Source organism: Gavialis gangeticus, unplaced genomic scaffold (assembly GCF_001723915.1).
Source record: "Gavialis gangeticus isolate Ggan-Ray unplaced genomic scaffold, GavGan_comp1, whole genome shotgun sequence".
In the NCBI taxonomy this organism is placed as follows: Eukaryota; Metazoa; Chordata; order Crocodylia; family Gavialidae; genus Gavialis; species Gavialis gangeticus.
The window spans coordinates 67,602,497-67,626,089 of record NW_017729022.1 but is presented as its reverse complement, the minus strand read 5'-3'; the positions used below and the strand labels follow the sequence as shown (position 1 = coordinate 67,626,089).

At 43.3% G+C, this 23,593-nt stretch overlaps 1 protein-coding gene across 1 annotated transcript in view; it reads right to left on the bottom strand.

The window, feature by feature from the left end:
- Nucleotides 1-23,593, bottom strand: part of LOC109296089 (BPI fold-containing family C protein-like) — a 34,577-nt gene that overhangs the window by 3,575 nt on the left and 7,409 nt on the right. The window contains exons 3-14 of the mRNA XM_019515323.1: nucleotides 21,062-21,173; nucleotides 19,345-19,473; nucleotides 17,062-17,217; nucleotides 15,986-16,049; nucleotides 15,154-15,214; nucleotides 10,483-10,574; nucleotides 9,997-10,170; nucleotides 8,139-8,192; nucleotides 4,954-5,133; nucleotides 4,232-4,299; nucleotides 2,253-2,295; nucleotides 1,328-1,391 (exon numbers count right to left, since the gene is read on the bottom strand). Of these exons, the coding sequence (XP_019370868.1) occupies nucleotides 1,328-1,391; nucleotides 2,253-2,295; nucleotides 4,232-4,299; nucleotides 4,954-5,133; nucleotides 8,139-8,192; nucleotides 9,997-10,170; nucleotides 10,483-10,574; nucleotides 15,154-15,214; nucleotides 15,986-16,049; nucleotides 17,062-17,217; nucleotides 19,345-19,473; nucleotides 21,062-21,173 (1,197 nt within the window). The remainder of the gene's footprint in view (nucleotides 1-1,327; nucleotides 1,392-2,252; nucleotides 2,296-4,231; nucleotides 4,300-4,953; nucleotides 5,134-8,138; nucleotides 8,193-9,996; nucleotides 10,171-10,482; nucleotides 10,575-15,153; nucleotides 15,215-15,985; nucleotides 16,050-17,061; nucleotides 17,218-19,344; nucleotides 19,474-21,061; nucleotides 21,174-23,593) is intronic.

Below are 23,593 nucleotides of genomic sequence, written 5' to 3'. Positions count from 1 at the left end.
TAGGTCCTGCCTGGGGTAGGGTCAGAGCCTGGGTGGCTCATCCAGGTGCATGGGAGGGCTTCCACTGCTGCACGCAGCCCAGCAGAGGTTCAGGGGGCATGTGTCCCCACAATCTGTGTGTGGGCGAGGCAGCTGCCACTGCACTTTGTGCCCTGAGCCCTGCTGCAGCTCAGGGTGCAAAGCCCAGTGTGCAGTGGCAGTCACCTTGCCCCATGCACAGATCAGTGGGACACATGCCCCCCAGGCCCCCATCGAGGTGCATGCAGTGGCAGGACCCCCCGTGTGCCTGTACAAGCTGCCTGGGCTTCGACTCTGCCCTGGCCTTGCCCGGCCAGGGCTCCACTCACCCAGTGGCAGGGGGTGCAAAGGGGGATTGTCCCACTCACCCAGCCTGGCCCCAGGTGGCAGGGGGCCACGTGTGTCCTGCTGCTCCTGGGCTGCATCTCAGCCGCTCCCCATGTGCATCCTGCTGCTTCTGATCAAGGAGCCCCTGACAGTTGATCTTAGTCTGAGGGGGCTAGCCCCACCAGCTAGCGCCCCCCCCCGAATGAGATTGGCTGTCAGGGACTCCCTAATTGACTAGTTGATGGAAATCAACTGGTTGGTGACCACTACTCTATATGGACTAGGCACTAGAGGGAGACTAAGCACAGACAGTGAAGGGGATCATTTCCAGGTGCTGGAGGGAAGTGTGCTTAGTGGTCATAGATCCTTCTGCCCCTCCCCCCCAATAAGCCTCTTTTTGTCCCTTTCTTCTCCTAACCATCCATCCAGTCTCCCTTTACTGTGCTTTCTGGATTCATCTCTCCCATTGTCTCCTTCTTTTTATCTACCCACCCACCAGTCCTCACTCTTGTACCCTTCTGCCTGATATTCCCTCTAACTCAGTTCCATAACTCATATCACCCCTTCAGCTCCCTGATTCCTGCTTTACTATTTTTAGCCAGTGTTCCAGCTCCTTCTCCTCACCTGCTTTGTTCCACTCCACCAGGTCCCCTGGCTTCTGCCACCCCCTCTCTCTATGCCATTGTTCCTACAACCTCCCTTCTTTCTGATCCTGTTCTCTTCCTCCGCTACCCACTCCATCCACTCCTATTCCCCTCACCCTTTGTCTCTTTTCACCTTTCCCCTATTATGCATCTCACCCAGACTGTTACCTCTTCTCTACACTGCCTGGACACCACCACAGGGAGCACAAAGAGCACAAGAGGGAGGTGATGTGAGACAGTAACATAACAGTGAAAAACTAAAATCACATACTAAATTTTATTGCCATGTAGTCCCTGGGAATACTGGAGATCATGGCCAGTAAAGGAACAATCCTTACCATTGATTGCTGGGATTGCTCCATTCCATAATACACGAGACAGGAACTTCTCCAAAAGTGAGATCTATCATGGGGGAGAACATGGATCTGATGATCACTTCTTACAATCTATGAAATTGCCTTGGGCTCTAATCTTGGTTGGAGTTTTTAGATCAAATTTGGTAAGACAAAACCACAAGTTAAAATGATCTTTGCATTTTGAGGTACTTGGTTGAAGCCAAACAAAGCAATGGGATATTAATCTTTGTCACACAGTTTCACACAATTAATTTAGTATCAGCATTTTTATTTACTTAAAATATTTGCTTGTAACTACCCTATGGGATTTTGGACAAGTCATAATTCCACACAGTTCAGCTTCCCAGTGCTAAATGAATGTCCTCAGAACTAACCATGGGGGAAGGGGTCCAGAAGGGGGAGGTAAGGATTTTCCTTTCTTTGCTACTAAATCTGTTTCATGCTTTTTGTGACTATTATTCTTTCCCCTTCCTCTCTTTAGCTTGACAATGAGACTTTGTGCTGTACCTCAGCCTACCCCACTACCTGTATTTTCCTCTGCGGTTTGCTCAGCAAATGTGATGCTTCTGTTACCCCTCTGCTACAATCCAGTTTTATATTATCTGGTAGTGATTGTACAACATCATGTAATCCTTCAGAGGCAGTTAGCTTAGACAACATTTCTCTCTATTTTGAGTATTACAATATTACCTGAAAGAAAGGGAAGAGTAAAGCCTATATGATTATACAACAGATAAAATATTGTCTGTGTGAAACCAGAAGGAGAGATAAAGCCATCCCAGAAATAAGTAGGCTGAGACAGAAATGAATGGGGAGATTTCAGTTTCCTCTCATCTGAACCTGCCTCTTTCTGAAATTCTTGGTTTTAAGAACTTAAGTTTCCTTTGTACTGAAGTCATCAGCTTACCTCAGAAAAGTCAACACCAGAACGTGTCAGGGAGAAGTGAAATCTGAACAGAATACAATAAAGGGAATCATTATAAAGGATAAAGGTACATTGTTTCACCTGTGTACAGTTATTTTCAGAGCTACAGGCTATGTGATATTCCCTTAAAGAGATGCTTTTATTGGCATGGGCCCAATGAAGTCCATGCTACCCCTCACTATAAAGAACAGAAATGGTTTTCCTGGGGCACAGCTTGGAATGTGCACAGGCGTGTGGCCTGGGAAACGTTTTTCTGGGGACATGAGAGCAGTTCTCCCTCCAAATTACATTGTATAAATCCCATCGATTCATACACTCAGCTTCACCAGACACCCCCTGCCTCTCAACAACTCTGCATTCAAAATCATACAATAAAAAGTCAATTTCAGAATCCCTGGAAATTTAATAGCTATTCAGGCATCCTGGCTATGTGAGCTGGGAAGAAAAATTTCACTCTGGGGCTGTTACTCCATGTGATGGCTGAACTGCCAGTTCTTCAGAAGTTCAGTTCTGTTTGGATAACTTCCCAACGAGCCCGAGTCACTGAAGTCTCCTTCCTACATTAGCTCTCTCACAGGTTCTTAGGCCACTAACTCCCAATTCCTAAATCAGTATTCTGAAGCACTCATGACTTCCCATGATACTCTTGTTGTAAGGCATTTACTACTCCACAAGACTACTTATGAGTACCTTCCCAGGATGCTCTGGACATTTATAACCTTAATTTCCTGTAACATTCCTCTTGAATAATCTTCTTGTCAGCCCCAAATCATAAAGTTCTACCAAAAACTCCAGTTGTTTCATAGCCAACTGTAGAATGTGCTGAGCAGGTCCCCTGTGGTTCTGGTCTTTACCTACTTCTTGAAACATCAAAGCTTAATAAATCTGGCTATTGTCTTTAATGCATGAAAATGTAGGTTCTGTAGAAGCTGCCCTGATCTCTAGAATCAACCGGGTTGTTAGGTCCCAGTGAACCACTGCCCTAGAAACATTGATCACTTCCAGAAAAACAAGCAGAGAAATCACAAGACATGATAAAGAAATTACTTTAAACAATCTGGGCACCATCTCATTCCTGGGTTATTGCACAATCTGAAATAGACTCACATGTAACCTAAGTAGCCTTGAGTGCTGCTTCAGATTACAGAAGTCTCCCTACAGCTGTCTGTAGCTTGTTGCACTAACCATATTGATTGTAGTGGCATGTGCCACATTGTCCCATTTGTCCCTGCCTCTCACAGTAAAGCTTGCAAGGATCCATGCAGAGTTGTGTGTAGTGGCTCAATGAATGCTTGCACAGGGGAGAATTTTATGACTCCGTGGGTGTGTCTACACGAGATGCTTGAAGCACAGTAGACTAATTCTATACATTAGCATGTCACGATGAAAGCCATGCCAATGAGCTAATGTGCAGTAAAGTTAATCTACTGCACCTTAGCATCACATAAAAAGTGCGCTAGTGCTACCGTGCAGTAGTGCCGATCACAGTGCATTAAGTTAGTACCTGTTGTTATAGGTACTAACTTAATACACCATAATTATGGCACATTAATGAACGTGTAGATGCTCCAACTATATGGTAACAATTACCACACAGAGGTTGGAAGGGTTATGGAATCTCACTCCCTAGTATTAGCCAAGATATAATATGTATAGTGTTTAGATTAATTAATACAATTAATAGTGTGGATAGTATGTTGTTTCTCCTTGAACTTTTCCCCTATAGAAGGACAAAGAATCATGGAAGACAGCACCCTCAGTTGTTCTAAAAACATCATCAATTCCATCCACAGGATCTGGGTAATGTAGCAAATAAACTAATCGCGGGGCCTCAACCTCTGAAAGAAGGAAGGTAACTGATTATCTTCTCATATTGACGTGAATGCACAATAGAGTCCTTTTTAATAATGTTACTTCCTGACCTTTATTTTATGGACTTGGACAAAACTATCCTATGTTACCTCTTGAGAAGTAATGAGATAATCAACTTCTGTTTAGATATAGTCATGTTGGCACTGGTATTCACTGTCTGAAGAAGAGAAAATCTTGTTATCATATATACAGCATGCAATCCTATTTAGGATACAGGCACAAATATGATTTCCTTTTATAATCCAAAATGAAAGCACCCAACATTTTTATTTATGTAGATACTGAAGTAATTTTTGTGAGCTGTTCACTTTCTATCCAATATGGGGTTTGTGCCTGGTAATATAAAATACTGCCTCCATTATCAGAGGGTCATTGGCAACATTTTAAAAGGCTTGGATAACTGAAGTTTCCAGTGGCCAAAGGCACTTTTAGTGTAATGAAAAGGTGTCTGGAGATATGGCCCACTATTTTATAACAAGCAGGTTAAGAAAAAATGAGCTTCAGAAAATGGAGGCTGTAATATATTCTTTCTTTCTTTCTCTTGGAAAGACACCCTCACCCCCTCAAAAAAGGGATTCTAAAGGTAAATTCCTCATAACCTGTACATCAAATTATTTCACAGACATGAAAATCCAATTCCTATCCAACGTAGTGGAAGTCTTCTGTGGGTATCTGTGAGCAGCACTGATGCCTCTGTTCTAGGTCACACTGACCTCTCAGATTCTCAGAAAATTTGGCAGATAGCAGTATGGAAGAACAAACATCTTTTATCCCCTGCACAGAAGAGAGTTTTTTGGTCCAGAGTACTTACTAGATTCCCTGCAAAGATGAACTGGAGGCTTGAGTTTGGCAGGACAGAAAACATCTCTAAGTTGCCAGTGACCTCTGTAGTCAAACTGCCTGTTTGCAAGCTGACGATAGGTGCTGCAGTAGATTGTAGCATCAACATCAGTGGGTGTGACATTGTATAATTCTGAACAAGCTGTAGAACCTAGAAGCAAAGAAGACTTCAAACAAATTTATAGGCAGTCCATTTGTAGCATCTCACCAAACAGGTTGTTACCAATGGATGTGTACAGAAGTTATACTTTTCACAGGATGAGGCAGCCAAAAGTGCTCTGTAGCCATAACATAACAAGTGCTCAGGCTGCAGAGCATTTAAAAATGGCGGATCATGTGAGAAATGAATCTGTGTCTGGTGCCGTATCAGATGAAGGCACTCTAGGGCAGAGTGCCTTAGCAAACCTGTATACAGGTTCACATTGAGGTTTAATTTTGGGCGATTCTGCTCAAATCCTAGGGACCTTTGCGGGGCTAGGTTGGTGCTTGTGGGAGAGATGGAAAAAGCTCTGTTTTCTCCCTGTTCAACTGGGCTGGGGGTGGGGAAGGAAGCCTACCTACGCCACGTACCCCCCTATTTACCCCTGCTAGGTTTTTGGGGGTAGCTGGGATATACCTGCACAGCAGGGGGAGCTCTGCACCACCCCCCAAGCTCTGGCTGTGGCAAAAAGTCAAGCCGGCCTCTGTGTGCTGTCAAGAGGCTGGGGCAGGGGTGGGGAAATGGAGCCTCCCCACTGCATGGGCCTAGATTGGCTACCCCAGCTGGGGTTTCAGGGGGTGCTGGGCTGGGCCCATGAGGTAAAGTGGGCTTTGTTCTCCCTCCCCACCACCAGCTCCAGGTGCAGCAGCCATCTGTGCTCCAGGTAAGGCAGCCCCCTGTGGGATCAGGGAGGGGAGCCCTCCCCACCATGTGGGCCCAACCCAGCTCCCCCCAAGACCCCAGCAGGGGTAGTTGGCGGGGGGGACTGCATTCCCCCCCTCCAAACCCCCAGCTGCTGTTGATAGTTGCCAGCTGGGGGTGGTGGGGCTGGGGAGAGGGGTGATCTCCCCTGAGAGGCTGTTGGAGCACCTGTCTGCTGCCCAGGGCCGGTGCAGGCAGGTTGAGTCCCCTCCACCCAACAGGCAACTGCCCCCACTCCAACTTCCAACAGCTGCTCTAACTATGGCACTTTTGTGTAAATGTCTGTATGCCTTAACATCTGTACGCCCCCTATAAAAATGCATGTCTTTCTGAACCTGTTAGTCTCTAAGGTGCAACCCTGCCCTTCCATTTGCCTGGCTTCAGACAAACATGGCTCACGACCATTGAGTTTATATGGAGGAACTGTCTTCAAAATATGGTACATGGTAGATAGACTATAATCAGGTGGTATGTAGGTAGTTTTATAAAAAAGATTAGCATTGTGTAGTAAAAAAGATCTATTATAACTACACTGAGCCAAATAATTAAAACATTTTGTCAAGTCCTTGGTATTTTTTTGAGGTGGTTTATTAGGTCTTACATGGATATTAAGTTGAAGTAACAACTCCAAGGTTGCTCCTGAAGCTTAAATTCTAGGTAAAGGGAGTTAACATGATGCTAAATATCCTGGGAAAGTGAGGAAAAGTAATCACTCATATAAAGAAAATATAAAGCTCTACACATATGCACACACAGAGTCAAAATCTTTAATTTTCCTTTAATTGTCATTCCTTCATATATACCTTGAACTCCCTGCCTCAAAATTTATGATTTCTCTTTTATTGTTGCTATTTTCTATTGCATACAAAATGCCACAAGTGAAAGACTGAACTAAATCAAGATGGCTACCATTCTCCCTTTCATTTTTGCCTATAGAAGGGAAGCTAACTGTATTAAAGATGACATTATTTCCAAGAGGATTGAAAACAAACTACTTCCATAAAAAATGGTCAATCCTGGTCTCTATGACTAGAAAATAATACAGGAATTAGAAAGGATAAGGGGTTTGGAGTGCTGTCTGAAAAGTAATTGAGAGGAACTGAAGTGGAATGAAGGACAATGGAGAAAAGTGGGGAGATGGAAAAGACTGCAATAGGTACAGAAGAACATATAGTCCATTGCAAGAATTCAAAGAACAAGTTGTATCTGTGAGTTTGTACGTTGAAAGCATTCTTTATATTAAACTAACTATTACCATCTGAAAAAAGGATGAAGGCAGGGCAGAGTGGCACCTTAATTCAGAGCAGTAAAAGTTGTCATAAGCAACATCTTACTTCATCAGTGACAGCACAGAGAGGTTGGAGGGGGTTATGGAATCTCACTCAATATTAGCATAGATGTTACATGTATGGAGTCTTGATTAATTAATGCATCAAATACTGTAGCACAGTATATTGTTTCGCCTTGACCATTCCCCTTCTACAAGGGCAAAAATTCATGCATGCAAGAGATGAGACTCAGTTGTTCTAAAAATGTCATCATCTTCCTTCCACAGGATTTGAACACTGTAGCCAAAAAAAATCTCAGGCCCCCTACACCTGCAAGGAAAACGGGAACTGATTTTCTTATTTTTTTACTAACATGAATGCACAGCAAGACTAACAGAGTATATTATTGCTACCTCCTGTCCTGTATTACCGCTTCCAAAGTAATGAGATAGTCTGCATCTGTTTAGTCAAAGTAAAGTAAGCTGTTGCTTATGAAGCTCATGCCTCTCTGAATTATGATTGTCTATAAATTGCCACTCTCCCCTGCCTTCTCCCTGACTTCAGACTAACCCAAATAACTACCTCTTTCTGCATCTGGATGACACCATACTCAGTTTAAAAATAGGATGTTAACAATGTCCAATATTGTTCTGCAGGTTCAGTAAAAATGCTTCTGTTACACTGCAAATGGATTTCTAATCAAGTAACTTAACAGCAAGCTGAAGGGAATCTGAATAAAGTGCGGAGAATGCGGGCTGCAGGAGAGGCATTGGCAGAGGGCTGTATATGAACACACCCTAACACAGGAGTCTTAATCTGGACTTTCCCAACAGCAGCCACAAATCATCCCTTCTCACCAGCCCCCAACCCTGATGATCTCACTGCCTGCTACAAACCTTAGGAGTTTGCTAGCACTCTGATGATGTCCACAGGGGGATTAGATATTGCGGTCCCTTAAAGGTTTACAAGAAAAAAAAAGATACCTACCTCAGGAATGGTATTGTTAGGTGTTACTTCAGTTGGCATAAAATAAGTGGAAAACTGCAAGCAAATGGAAGATATCAGATCATCTTGCTTCATATTCATGTTCAGATTCTCTTTAAAGAAATGCACTCTGTTTATTATCATTCATTTAATCCCCATTCTTGATTTAATGCCCTTTCCTTCTGGGAGTAGTCTTAAAGGAAGTTACAATACATCATGACAAAGGTTAGGGACAGACATTCAAAAAGCCTGACCCTGAATTGATTCAATCTTTGCAGGGTAATCTAACCTGGCTAGGTTAAACCAGTTCGTAACTGTACAGACATCCCAGACATGCAGGCACATGCCTGCAGTGGCTCAAGCTAGAAGCCGTAGAGCAGCCCTCCCTTCCCTTCCACACTGCTGAGCTGAGGGGCGTGTGGCCAGGCCCTGGCAGGTTGCTCTAACTAGGGAGACCCCCACCCCTCCATGACCAGCCAAGCAGGGAATTGATAATGTGGTGTTTATTACCCCTAACTCAGTGTTTATCACTCCATTAAGAAAACAACAGAGGGATATTACCAGCTACCTGCTGATTCTGCCTTTGTCCTGTCTGCTACAGCATGGACCATAGCCAGCAAGTAGTATGCTAGCTAATGCTGAGAGATGTCTGTGTAAGGTAGATGGGACAGGGAGGGAAGGGGGGAGCCAGGCAGATGCCTGCAGTCTCTGCCAAGCTCCAGTCAGGGAGCAGAGGGGAGAGGCCAGCCCTGCTGTGGAGCAGAGAGCCCCACTCATCCCAGATAGTATGCTGAGATGCTGGGGGAGTCTGATTTAACTTTAATTAGCAAGGGGTCTGGGACAGACATTGCATAAACTGGTTTGAGCTAAATCAGTTAAATCTGATACTACATTCAACCAGGTTTATCTCAAACTGGTTTCAGCCATCTTCAAACTGGTTTATATGCACTGAACATCTGTTCTGTTACAGGTTTAAACCAGTTTCTAATCACTTAAACCAGTTTACGTGTAACTTCTGTCCCTAGCCAAAAAGGTTAGACACAATTGTCATTAATATATATTAAAAAACATGCTGGAGAAACAAAGAGAAGTATAGCTGTAAATCAAATTTTAAATTCTGTTTCTAGTTTGTCTTGCAGGCTCCTATAGCTGGAAAATACCGAACCCACTAAAGACAGAAATGAACACCCTGTTGACCCTTTGCTGCTCTGCTTTGTGACACGGTTTGCTCAGTCAACAGGCACAGCTGGTTACAAAAGCCCCTTTTAGCACCATTTCACTCCGCAAAGCCCACTCAGAAGACCTTTCTAGCACTGCCAGCAAAGCAACAGTGTGCTCACTTTTAGCCTTCCCTGGTTTTCTCCCACTGGTGACCAAAGTATCTTGTCATGCCTGCTTCCTGTTCTGTCTTTATTGCTCTCTAATGATTTATTCCAGTTCTAAGGCGAACAACGGTGTTTCTTGTAGAGCTTAGTATACCCGAATGCAGCTGTGGGCTAAAACCACACATTTTCTTCCCAAACCTTTCCCTCTCTCCCTTACTTAGTCAGAGCAAAGGAATCTGTTCAGAGAACAGCTCTCCATTGCTCTTTCTTCCACCCTCTGCATTAAGGTGAAAGAACACGATTAGTTCTGTGACATCTAACACTTCTGTACTCTGCATGGTATCAAGAAGCAACTAAGAAGTTGGCCCGAGAAATACTAAAATGTAGAATTAATATTGTGAATGATACCTAAATCTGGTAGAAGCACGCCATGGACATGTACAAATTCCTCTGTGAAATGATCAATAAAATCCCTTTCACTGATTACTTGCATATCTGAAACATTTGTAATTCTCACACCAGCAAGTTCCACTAACCTTTTTTGTGATGGTAATGTTAAAGGCCCCTGCATTGTAATAAGCCAATGAAGCAGATTTGAAGAAATACTCAGAGACTCCCAGGTAGAGCATGGAGTTATTCTTGTCTGGAAGAGTGAATGGGTTTGGTACAAAGGGGGGATCTGTGTGATTTCCAGCTGGATAGACTGTACCCTGCAAAGAAATATATATATTGGCTTCCAAAAAAAAGACCTTTATTTTTGTTTTGTTTTGTTTTGCTTCTTAACTCTCAGGGTATGCCACAAAACTGTTTGCTTACTCAGGTTTTCTTCTAGAAGCTTGAGTTTTTCTTTCCCTTTGGGGAATATATATATTCCCTGAGATTTAAGAAGCAAAATAAAACAAAAATGAAGGTCTTTTTTTGGAAGTCAATATATACAATAAGCATCATTACTGATACTGAAGAGAGTCAGAGGGGTCTTGAAAGAACACAGATCCAGAGAATTAGCAATGGAGGCTAATTACCTTCAAATCCAGGTTAATGGATGATTTGGAGATTGCTGGAGAGTTAATGAGCGAGTAGTCTATTTGGGCAAAGGCATCGATCTGACTTAGAACTGTAAAGTTATGAACAAAACAACACAGTGATTATTACAAAAGTTTTATCATAGCCAGTTATGTTTAGTTCCACATGGAGGCAGGTCTTAGAGAAGAAAAGCACAAAGGAAACAGTGATTCAGTGAAGCGGGGTAAGGAAACAAATGAATTTGGGCTAGATGACCTTTAATGTCCCTTCTCACCCTATGGTTCTGACCAACAGTAATTCAGGCCCAGCTCTTCTCTTGTCCCAGCTTGCATATAGCAAAAGACTTTCCCTCAAATCCTGTTTCTGTGGGAAACCATATTTGGTTTAAAATCAGTTAAATGGGTTTCAAAACTTCAGGTCTCTCTTTGTGATGTGTTTGTGCAAGGACTAGCACAGTAGGGCTCTGATGCAGGTTTACAGCCATAAGTGCTATACAGAATTATTGCTGCTACTGATACTGTACACCTGGAAGGAGGCAGTAACATTTCTGAAGCTGTCAATCAGTGCTGAAGCCACTGGGATGTTGTTCACTCCATAAGTTGCACCTTGTCCCACAGCACAACAGGAGAAGCTTTTTCTCTACATTGTGAAGAGAAGGTATGTCTCTACACCACATCACTGCCATTACTGAGGGCACCCACTCACCATAATACACCTTGGTCATACACTCCCGCTTACAAGTGCTAAACTTGGAAATGTGGCACTGAAGCTGCTCTGGCTACTCCCAAGTATGCTAAAGACAGAGGTCCCAAGTGTGAAAGAAGAAAACAAGCTCTATCTCAGCTATAAAAAATATTACGAGGCAGGTATCTAGAGAGAAGCAACTCCCGAATCATAGAAAATTATGGTTGAAAGGGACCTCAGGAGATCATCTAGTCCAATCCCCTGCTCAAAGCAGGAGCATCCCCAACTAGATCATCCCAGCCAAGGCTTTCTCTAGCCAGCTCTTAAAAACTTCCAAGGATGGAGATTCCACAGCCCCTCTGGGTAACCTGTTCCAGTGCTTTACTATCCTTCTAATGAGAAAGTGTTTCCTAATATCTAACCTAAACTTTCCTGGCTGCAACTTGAGTCCATTGCTCCTTGTTCTGTCATCTGCCACCACTGAGAACAGTCTAGCTCCATCCTCTTTAAAAACACCCTTCAGGTAGTTGAAGGCTGCTATTAAACCCCCTCCTCAGTCTTCTCTTTTCCAGACTAAATAAGCCCAGTTCCCTCAGCCTCTCCTCAGAAATTATGTGCCCCAGCTCCCGAACCATTTTCATTGCCCTCTGCTGGACTCTCTCCAATTTGTCCACATCCTTTCTGTATTGTGGGGGAGGCAAAACTGGACACAGTGCTCCAGATGTGGCCTCACCAGTGCTGAATACAGAGGAAGAATCACTTCCCTCAACTAGCAATGCTCTTAATGCAGCTCAGGATAGTGTTAGCTTTTTTCACAACAAGGGCACACTGTTGGCTCCTGTTCAGCTTATTGTCCACTGTAACCCCAGGTCCTTTTCTGCAAAGCTTCTGCTTTGCCAGTCATCCCCCAGCCTGTCCTGGTGCATGGGATTGTTCTGTCCTAAGTGCAGGACTTTATACTTGTCTTTGTTGAACCTCACGAGATTTCTCTTGGCCCAATCCTCCAATTTGTCTAGGTCTCTCTGAATTCTAGCCCTACCCTCCAGCATATCTATTACTCCCTCAGATTGGTGTCATCTGCAAACTTGGTGAGGGTATACTCCATCCCATTTTCCAGGTTGTTGATGGAGATATTGAACAAAACCTGCCCCAGGACCAACCCCTAGGGCATTTCACTTGATACCAGTTGCTAACTAGGCATTGAGCCATTGAGTGTTACCCTTTGAGCCTGATGATCCAGCCAATTTTCTATTCAACTTGCAGTCCATTCATCAACTTGTACTTCCTTAGCTTGCCTGCGAGAATATTGTGGGAGACCATATCAAAGTCTTGCTAAAGTCAAGGTATATTACATCCACTATTCTTCCTGCATCCACAGAGCCAGTCATCTCATCATAGAAAGCAATCAAGTTGGTCAGGCATGATTTGCCCATGGTGAATCCATGCTGACTGTTCCTAATCACCTTCTTCTCCTCCACATGCTGAGAAATGGATTCCTTGAAGACCTGGTCTATGATTTTTCAAGGGACTGAGGTAAGTCTAACCAGTTTATAGTTCCCTGGATCCTCCGTTTTCCCTTTCTCAAAGAGGAACACTAAATTTGCCTTTTCCCAGTCATATGGGACCTCTTCTGATTGCCACGAGTTTTCAAATCCCTGATTGAATAAGCTGATAGGGGGAGATACAAGCTCTGAGGTAGTAACCATAGGAACCAGCAATTTTTATGACACTGCTAGCTAATGCATTGCAAACTGTTGCTAGCTTCCATAACAGTTGGGTTATGTGCTCACCCATTCAAGGTGAGTCCTTGCTTCCTTCATGGGCATGTGTAGATGAAACAGGGGCCCTAAACTGAAGCAGTGGGTTTTTAAAAACACTGCTTCAATTTAGGGCCCTTTAAACCCCCATGTCATGCATACACCCACTTACCTGCCTCTTCGGTGGTGGGGAGGGGAGGACGAGCTACCAGTGGGTGGAGCGGTTCCTGGGCTGCGGGGGAGGGGGGAGGTGCAGATGCTTCCCTGCACAGCAGTGGCGGGTCCCCTGCCCAGGCGGCACCCACCCTCAGGCACCTGGCTTGGGCAGTCCCAGGGGGCACCACAGACGCAGAGGAAAGCACTGGGCCTCTGTGCAGTTCAGGCAGACAGGCAGGCTCCAAGAAAAAAAAAATATTTTTTTGTTCTTGGGCGGAGTTTGCCTTCCCAGGCTGCCTGCATGGGCTTCCTGCAGAGCCCCTGAGGTGCATGGAGCCCAGTGCTTTGCTCTGCGGCTGTAGGGCAGCAAACTAAAAACTCCTTAGAGGAGTTGTAGGTTGCTGCACCCCAAGTCATGCAAGGCATGTTACTCCATCAAATTCGCTACAGCAGCTGGAATTACTGCACAATACACCACTAACCCGTGCAAACACCAACACAATTAAAGCGGTGCAAAAGCATTTAACTCACTTTAAAGTGTCGTGCACACATGCCCCTTGTTTAGTCTACACATGGCCCATGGTGCTTCAGCAAAGAATGTTTTGCTGCTAGATGGTCACCAAAGCAAAAAATGATGCTGAAAAAGCAGTCCTCCAGAGGGAGTTCCAGAAGATCCTCTACCTGCAAGGGCTAAGCAGCAGATGCATCCACAGGGGACACTGACCGGCTGGCACCCCTGAAGGGAAAGGATGTAACTACAGAGGAATTGCTTGCTCTGCCTCCCCACAGGAGAAAAATGAAATAATAAACATTTTTTCCAGAGCTTCCTTTTAATTAAACAATCTAGAAGAAAACAGTTAAATTTAACCAGTTAACCTCTAAAGTGCCACCCTGCCCTGCCTCCTAGTTAAATTTAATGGAAATTATTGCCTCTAAATGATGTAATGGGGATTACATCCTGGATTGATTGAAAATGCTGCTACCTCTCATATGTAAGGGACAGCTGGTTTGACAGGGATCAGTCACATTAACCAATTTAGAAAGAGAATAGAAAATATCATATCCTATTTGAACTGCAGGAGGAAGTTTAGGTAGACAGAATATAACTGTATGTGTTTGAATGCAAATCAAATACCATGATTATCATGGTTACTCTTGCAAGAAATGCTGTGGGATTTTTGATGAAGACAGTAGTCAGGATCTCTTTTTTATTTAGCTGCAGTCTAGCTAGCAGCTCAGGCAACACATTACAAACTGCCATGTGGGCAATCTGCCCTAATGATCATGGCCAGGTCACAAACCTGGAGAGCAAGGCCAAGAGTCCCAGTAAATGTGAGCCAGGACAGCTGGTATGAACTTGGCAGATGCACACAGAAGAGCAGGACCTGGGGAACAGTGCTGTGCAGGTTCCAAGGCAGGTGCTAGGATATGATAGAATAGGCATAACTACAGATGCTGAAATGCTGAGCAGTCAAGGTTCTTCTGGAAATGCTGACCTCATGTTTGCCACGGTGGATAGAGTTTAGGCTACTTCCTAAACTAGGAGCAGTTTGACCATATCTGAAGTGCCATATGAAGGCTAACTAGTAAGTAGGGGAGGTTGTCACTTAGTTGTTATAACTGGCTCACTTGAAGTGTAGTGTTTACACTGCTTCTGGGTTAGGAGGCAGCCCGTGTAGAGCAGGGTGGAATGTTTGAGGGCACTACTGCCTTGAACAGTAAATTTAGCAGCTAGGTGTGGCCTTAGTGTCCCTTATCACCACAGAGCACAGCTGCAGTGGGTTGACAGATTACAGATGTCCTGCTGTTGACACCAGCCAAACATGAACATAATAATTTGTGTCTGTGAGTGTCTGAGGGAATGGAAGGGAATGGAGAGTGGGGCTTAGTTCTAGAATCATTTGAGCATTTCTTTACCCCTCACTCTATCTGCTGGGGACACGGGTCTTTAATGTAGTAGCTTTTGAACAGAATCAGTCAAATACAGTTCTCAGGCAACATTTAATGCAAAAGTCTACACGCCGAAGGGCATGGAAATGGAAATACAAAGACATTTCATTTTCAGAGACTCACCCTTAAGAGTTCTGAGCTCTGCATCCATCCTTTGGATTTTGTGTTTGATGTTCGGGCACAACTATATGGAAGTACACAGAGGACACTGTAATGTAATGGGTAGTGCGTATTTTAACCCTTCTCTCTAGCTGAATCAAGCCTGTTCAGGCATTTGTTCTGATCCCACTTTCTAACACTGGCCCCAGAAAGAGTATAGAATAAAGATTTAATAATATCATTGACCAGTCACTACAAAAAGTGATTTTCCTGGTAGCACAAGTAATAGAGAACTTTTTTTCTGGAATGAAAGGGCCTACGTTCTCTCCTTCAGCCTTTTTCTATAAATTCTAAAAGACAAACATGAAGACTTCTATGCATATGATCACAGATTTGTTATAAAATCAGTTGCTCAATGGGAAGACCCTCCAAGTGAAAAATAACTGAGCATATGAACTTTCATATTATTTCAAGGGGAAAAGAAGAGTAGATGGTGGTGCCAGGGTAGTAAGTGCTACTAAGCTGAGAGTCAGACTGAAGTTGTCTTTTTTCAAGGTATGCCTTAGCTAAGTTCTAAGTCAGGGGTCAGCAACATTTTCTAGTGGGCCAAAACAACCCAGATCAGATCTGAGGTGAGCCGGCACTTGCAACCTGGCAGCTGCTATTGACACTTTTCCCTACCACCCAGCTGTGGTGTGAGTGAAGCCCCCTGACAGCACAATGCTGCCAAAGCCCATAAGCTCTACAGCCCACAGAACATAGGTTGCCAATCCCTGATCTAGGCCATGGCCTCAGAGATGAGGTAGTTTCAGATGTTCTTCAAACCTCGCTCCTGAAACTGTCTTTAAAGACTTACATTTTTATCCAAGTAGGCTTGAATGGGCTTCTTCAGATAACCAGCAAAGAGGTTAAAGACCCAGCTGAAGAGGAGGAAAGAACAAAGGAGGACCTTACCATTGCTTTAGCTATTTGAATATTTTCTTTAGTTAATATACATATGTATAAGCTAGGTTTATAGAAAATGTAATATCTGGCTTTCAGGCTAGTCAGTAACTTGCATTGGACTGGTAATCCAAAGTATAATAGACCTGCATGAACCCTAAAAACTGTGAAGAGTCCACCTCACTAATGAAGGTCACTACAATGCCATATAGACATGGGATATGTCTACACTGTTACCCCAGTGCTCCTAGAGGCCAAACTCTCATGCATATCCTGTCCATCTCCCACTCTGCATACTCCAACCCTGAGATCATGCTTTTAAGCACACCAGAGGCAGAAATCTCAAGACCAGTGAAACAGGTACTTCCAGTGTGGCTTCACTACCTCAATCTTGGGTTTGGCATGTGTAGAGAAAGAGCAGGTGGCCTTGAGGAAGGAGCCCTCAGGAAGAGAGGTAGGTAAAGTATAAATGAGGCAGAAGTAAGAAATGGCTATGATGACACAGAGAAAGACTATACAATCAATTCTTTTTGGCTAGATGAGGACTGGCTCATATTTAGGTTGAGAATTAGAGGCTATTTGGAACTCAGTGAATGCTGATATTAAAGTAGCCATAGGAAATGCTTGTTCTAGCTTTGACAAGCGGGACATGAGCCTCTGAGGTAATGTCTATGCAGACAATTTTTTGTCCCCAGGGGTGTTGCTCTTGAGCATGCTGAGCTACTCTGGACAGAGTTCCTTCCTAAATTCAGAGCAATGTAGCTGAGCTATGTGGTCCTTTGGGAGTGCTATTAGCTGAAGGCAGGCTAATTGGCCCTGTGACTTATCAAACTGCCCCAAATTCTGCATGGAGGTGGCTGCACTGCTTCAGATTTAGGAAACCATGTACCCAGAGCAGTGCAGTGCAGTGATGAGGAGGTTTAGTATTTAGATATAGCCTGACTTGTCTACTTTTCACCAGAGTGATAATAAGAAATCTCTCGCACCTACCTGGCTCCTCCACTCAGCTTGACTTTAACATCATGAATGCTTAACCAGCAGTTGTGAAACAGCATGGATAGGCGGCCTTTGTTATCCCTTGACACTTGGAAGATCACTGTGATAAACACTCCTGAAAGAGAGACAGTAGCTCCTCCATGGTTTCTGCTACACAGACAAAACAATAAGCTCAGCTGAAAAATCTACTCTTAGGAAACATTTAAGAAAGTAATGATGAGTCAAGTCTAAGAGGCTTTGATCCTTACATTGGGTGGATGAAGAACGAGTCTTTTCCTCTCACCTTCAGAGAGCATGAGTTCTTGAATCATGCCGCAGTTAGCCAGGTTCCAAATCATCATAATTTCATTGTGACTTGAATAACCATTTTCTGATTAATGCCAGTTCAATTCTCCTACAACTCTCAGATCTGTGATAATGCTGCCACAAGAGCTGTAGCACTGCCTCAGAAAAAGCCCTTCTAACTACCCATGGAGAGAAAGCAGTCATCACCTACCCCACTGGAATCAATATACTCTTTTTCAAAACTGGGTTGGAGTGGAGCATGGAGAAAAGAGACAAGCGGGAGGCAAAGGGGCAGCAGTGTTAACCCCTAGAGTACACTCCTCTCCAGGACTTGGAGCTAAGCTCAGGGGAACTGAGTATCTGTGATCTTTTGCTGCCAAGGAACAGAGGTGAAACCCTGCTGGCAATAGTTGTGTTCCACTCCCTTCTACTGCCTAGTCCATCTAGAGGATAATAGCCTAATACTGCTACCAGTTACTCCATTAGCTGAAGTGATAGAGATCTGTGTTGTGGATATATAGTCTCATATCCCAAGTTACAGTAAATATGGCCCCACATAAGAAACCAAAAAAACCCCCATAACCCATTTTTAATACTTAGAGCATTCCATAAAAACATATTACAATGTTAGGTGCAGAATTAATATTGAAAAATAATATGCAATTGAGCCATTAAAGACAATATCATAAAAGGAGCCCAAAGTAAGATTTCAGAAGCAACTTGAATTCTGGTATTTCTTACCTTTTGAATACATAACTTCGTAACCTTAATATTCTGTTAATACAGTTTTCTGGGAAGATAGATAGATTAGAACCATAGATGCTAGGGTCAGAAGGGACCTCAACAGATCATTGAGTCCGACCCCCTGCCTAGGCAGGAAAGAGTTCTGGGGTCAAATGACCCCAGCCAGATGCCTATCCAGCCTTCTTTTAAAGACCCCCAAGGTAGGGGAGAGCACCACCTTCCTTGGAAGCCCATTCCAAATTTTGGCCACCCTTTTCATGAAGAAGTTTTTCCTGATATCTAGACTAACTCTGCTCTCTGTCAGTTTGTGACCATTGTTCCTTGTTACCCCAAGATGTACCCTGGTGAAGAGAGCATCTCTGATCCCTTGCTGCATCCCCTAATGAATTTGTAGATGGCTACAAGATCACCTCTTAGCCTTCTCTTGCAGAGGTTGAAGAGGTCCAGGTCCCTCAGTCTCTCCTCACAGGGCTTGTCGTGTAAGCCCCTAACCATATGAGGACCTCATGGGTCCTCTGGACCCTCCTGAGTCAATCAACATCCTTCTTGAAGTACGGCGCCCAAAACTGGACACAGTGCTTCAGCTGCAGTCTGACCAATGCTGCATAGAGGGGAAGTATCACCTCCTTGGATCTATTTGTCATGCATCTGCTAATGCATGACAAAGTGTGATTAGCTTTGCTGATGATTTTGTCACACTGACGACTCATGTTCATCTTGGAGTCTACTATGACTCTGAGATCCCTTTCCGCTTCTGTGCTGCTGAGAGAGTCACTTCCCAACCAGTAGCTGTGCTGGATATTTTTGCGCCCTAGGTGCAGCACTCCACACTTGTCCTAAGAACACCCAAAGTTAAATTAGTTATGGAGTCAACCTTTCCAGTTACACAGTAAATGCAATATAACACACATGTAATTATCAACCCCTTTTTGTAGAGTGTGATCCACTGTATTAAACAGCTTCCTAAATATTCACTTAATTAACAGTCTGGAAAATACCAGCCAAATAACAGAATTTTGATCTGATACTTTCCAGAGGTGTCCTTCGTAGTAGCATCTTAATTAATACTATACTGTTAACCTGAAATGAATGTCTCACACTCAAGAGAGCTATATCAACAGGTTTGTATTATTTGGTAAAGGATATTTGACCTCCTTAGAAATTAGATTAGTAACTACATTTTATATTTTTTAATTTTAATTCACTTTCCAGAAGAGTATACTGGGGCTCACATAGTACAATACTTACACTAGCCAGGTTTTTATACTCCAGTTTGCATGGAAGGTTGCAGAAGCATGTTCAATTGCCAGCTTAATCCCAGTTCCAGGTATGAGGGATACAGAGGCATCTGGGAATTCAACAGTGTTAATTCTGAGCCTATAAATGAAAGAGGGATATTAGTTTGCACTCAGAGGAGAGATGAGATGCTGAAGTCTTCTGGTACAATTAAATAGTACAAAATGGTTTTGAGTTACAAGACAAAATGTTGTAGCATTTCACGGTAAAACTATCCAGTTGCATGGGGAAAGGTACCCTTGACCTGAAGGTAAATGGTACCCCTTGAGAGAAAGGGTCCTTTAGACTCAATGTTATACTCAACCTCTAAGTAAAATAAATTTGAGGTAGAACACTCTGCATTAGGAATAGAGGTCTCTGCAATGTTTTGTATTCTTGGGGTGTGTATCTTTTCTATGAAGACAGACAAGCCTCATTCCTTTAAGTGAATTTTCCCAGTCTAAAGAAAGAAGCCCATCATTACAGGTAAACCTCACTCACTTGAGGGATGGGGCAGTCTTTGCTCATTGTCCGTAAAATGTGGAACTGGGATGTTTATGGTTCAGCCTGCCAGTGATACTGGGAAATAGTGGAAAAAGGCACCAGCCATTTCCTTTAAGTTTTTTGCTTTGGAGAACTGTATAATGGAAAGTCAGGAACTATTGTAGGTGAGGAAGTAATCCCATATGACTGGCCAAGGGACTGACTTATTAAAGTGAAACAGTCTTGACAGATGGCAAATTTATGCTTTTCTGTCGGATTAGAACAGTGATCTCAACCAGGGTGTCATGGCAATATTAGCATCAGTAGAGGTGCAAACATCTACACATGGTTAATAACATAAACCCAAAGATTTTAAATAGGAATTAATTGTGTCAAAGCATTCTCACCCATTGTGATCTTTTTGAGTCCTTTGCAACAGAATTGCTCAATTATTTTTCTGGTTTTATTTGTTGATACAAGGTGCTGCTACATTCAGATAAGTTATATAAGGGTGCCTTCAGTCTAAGATGGTTGAGAACCACTGGATTAGAGCCTAACTAGAAGTTTTTAGTTTGATGAGGGTAAGGAATGCTACAGAAATGTATATTCTTTTAGCAGCTTGCTGCATTTGGGGGAATGATAGGAACTTAAGGAGCCTGATTCTATACTGCATAGTCCCTCCTACAGTGATTTATACCTGTGCAAAATGGATGTAAAGCCTTGTCATGTCATAATGATATTTTGCCCTCCCTATATTTAAAAAACTGTTGCAAAAATAATTTTCCCACTTCATCACTCCAGCTACATCTTCCCCTCTCTTCTAACCTACTACTGCCCCCTCTGTGTTTTCTATTAAGGCCCTCTGTTGACCTTTATTGCTCATAATATCAATTTTTCCCTTAAACACAGACATGCTTACTTTTTTGTTGCCCTTTGGGTAGGGGAAGATCTTCTAAAGATCTGAGTAGTTGCTATGTAGTTTTCCTTCAAACCCTTTCCTTAAATTCATCTCTGGCAGGTTATATACAAAATACTTGACAATGACTGGGCAATGGGAGCAGAGTTAGATCATCTATGAGTGCTTTTGAAAATCCAATTGTCTAATAAAGTAACAGCAAGTAAGGGCTTTATGAATCCATTAAGAACTCCCTTATCACTAAAAGTATTTTATACCATTGCTTTAGAATATTTTTGATTGTTTACTTACCCTGAAACAGTGTAGTCAAATTTAACAAGTCCAAAGTTCTCACGGTCACTCCAGCTTTGGAAGGTTTCATTTTTTATTTCTTGTTTTAGGTTCTCCAGCCCAACTTTCCAGCCTGTAAAGGGACAAAGAACCATTCAATTGCCTTCTCTATGGCTGGAAACCTTATACAATGTAGATCAAATGCAGGTGCCCCCATCTCCAAACATGCCATCAAGATAGACAGATTATCTCTCGCTGTCATTTCCATAATTTTTATCTTGTACCTTTATATTGCAAGCACGTATCTAAGACCAAGGATTTGTGTCTTGTATTCTAGAATTGACTCCAGCTAATTCACAATGTACCACCCTTTTGGCACTGCAGCCTCTTTTGGAGGAACTGTCTTAGGAAAATCTTTCACACCAAATTTGCTGGAACTGATTTGTCTTCTACACTAGAAGTCATGTCTGGTTTTATTCCAGCTTGTCTAACTGCCCCTTTTTTATTTCTAGGAGTGGACTTAGATTTGACCATGGCTTATATGGTATAAAATGCTGCAATCCTCTGTCCCTTCCCCTTACCCCTCTAACACACCTATGGCATCCCCACTCTGGCATGTTCCAATGTTATGATAGTTTCAGTCTTGTGCATCACATGCATTGAGTGGTCGCTAAACATCACATCTTCAAGTCCCCAGTTTGTTTGTCTTCTTTTTCTGTGTTTGTCTTGGCTCTTAGATCCTGGAGACAGCTCAGCTTCCTTTTTCCCCCCACTCATATTTCTGAGACTACTTCCATTTTAACTTTGCTTCCAAGGCTGCTGAAGGGGATTTCCCCCAAATTTCCTCTTGATCCACATAAACATGAACAAATATTCAGGATTAATTACTGCCCAACATGAGCACCATTTTTTTAAATTTACATTTTTTGTGGTGAGAAGGCTGTCAAAATTCAGGGTTATCTCATGATAAAGGCACCCCAGTGGTTGTTCCTGTGAGCATGAGGGTGCCTTGCTGGGGTCTTCTGGCAGCTAGAGCCATGCTGGATTTAGGCATAAGCTAAGTAATCTTCATCTTAGGGCCTTATATTATGAGGGACCTCTAAACCAACCCCTGGGCCACAGAGGGTTGGCTGCTGGACTAGAAGTGACTATGGACCGGCAAATGGTGGCCCCGCAGAGCCGGGCAGAGAGGCTGCGACTCATCCCGCAGGGCTTGCGGCAGTCATAGTTGAGGTTTAGGCCCACCTCACTGCCCGGGGATGGAAGCATCTTTACTTTTGTTCCAGCCAGAAATTCTGGCCACAGGGCTCCACACAATGGTCCGTAGTTTGCCGGGCCACAGCCACTTCTGGTCTGCAGTTTGCCAGGCCAAAGCATAGAAAGGTTGGGAAGCCCTAGTTTAGGGCCCCAGGATGTCATAATCCAGCCCCGAGCTAGACTAGAGGGATGCCAGGATTAAATACCCTAACCTTCAAAATTCTGCTGTGGTGAAGAAGACATAAAAGGCTGCACCCTCCTCAGCTATCAGATGCTATCTGGATCGGTGGGGCATTACTAATGTCTGTGTTAGTGCCTGTCCAATTGTCTACCCATTGATCCTGACAGCACCTGACAGTTCTTGGAAGCTCTAGAACAGCTCTTCCTGACTCATACTGGCAAATACTGGGCTTAATCCTGATATCCACCTACTACAGCAGGTGTAAGGGAGCTCTAAGGCACTGTCTCTCTTATGGAATGATTATTTCTGATTTGGGAGGGAAAGATTACTTCTGGTTTGGGTGACTGAAGGCCTTTAGTTCCCGAAAGAAGCCTTTGCAACTAATGCTCAGCCTGGGAAGTAAGTGGACCTGACCTTCACCTTTAGCAAAATACTTGTTATAGTAACACTGTAATCTTAGACTCATAAAGCTGAGCTTTTACTTTTCTTGTCCATTGTCTACCTGTCATCATGCACAGAACATTGCTGATGATTTATCCTTACTTTGACCCGGCTTCTGTTGAATCAAGGGATTATTAATGCATTAAACACACAAAATTGTGCTAGGTGCTATCCAGAGACATATTATTATTTCTTTACTGGCCCAAATGCTTTAAGATCTAAGGCTTAGATAAAAGACAGAATTATCAAGAAAGGGAAAGGGAGAGAAAGGAGAAAGATACAAGGTGAGAGGGTTCGATATCATGCACTGGATGTTGCTGTTTTTTCATTATTAAACAAAATTATACTTAATGGGTATCAGGTTTGGGAGAGGAAGAATTAGTGAGACAAAGGGAAACAGGGGAAGAGGAAAGGGATTTGTTACAGAAGTAATAAGAATGGGTATTGAAAATGAGGAGAGAAAAGATGTAGGAGAGAGATGAAAATGGTGGTGCCTTAAGAGCTTGAATGGTGAAAGGATGGACACAGAGAGAGATAAAAAGGGGATGTTCCTTATTGGCAGATGTGAGAGATCAGGCTACTGTGGCTGGGAATTTGGTGGGAGAAGCTGAGAGTAGATTAAGCTATACTTGTTAGTATGGAAGGGAGAGGACTCAGAATCTAAACAGGGTGTT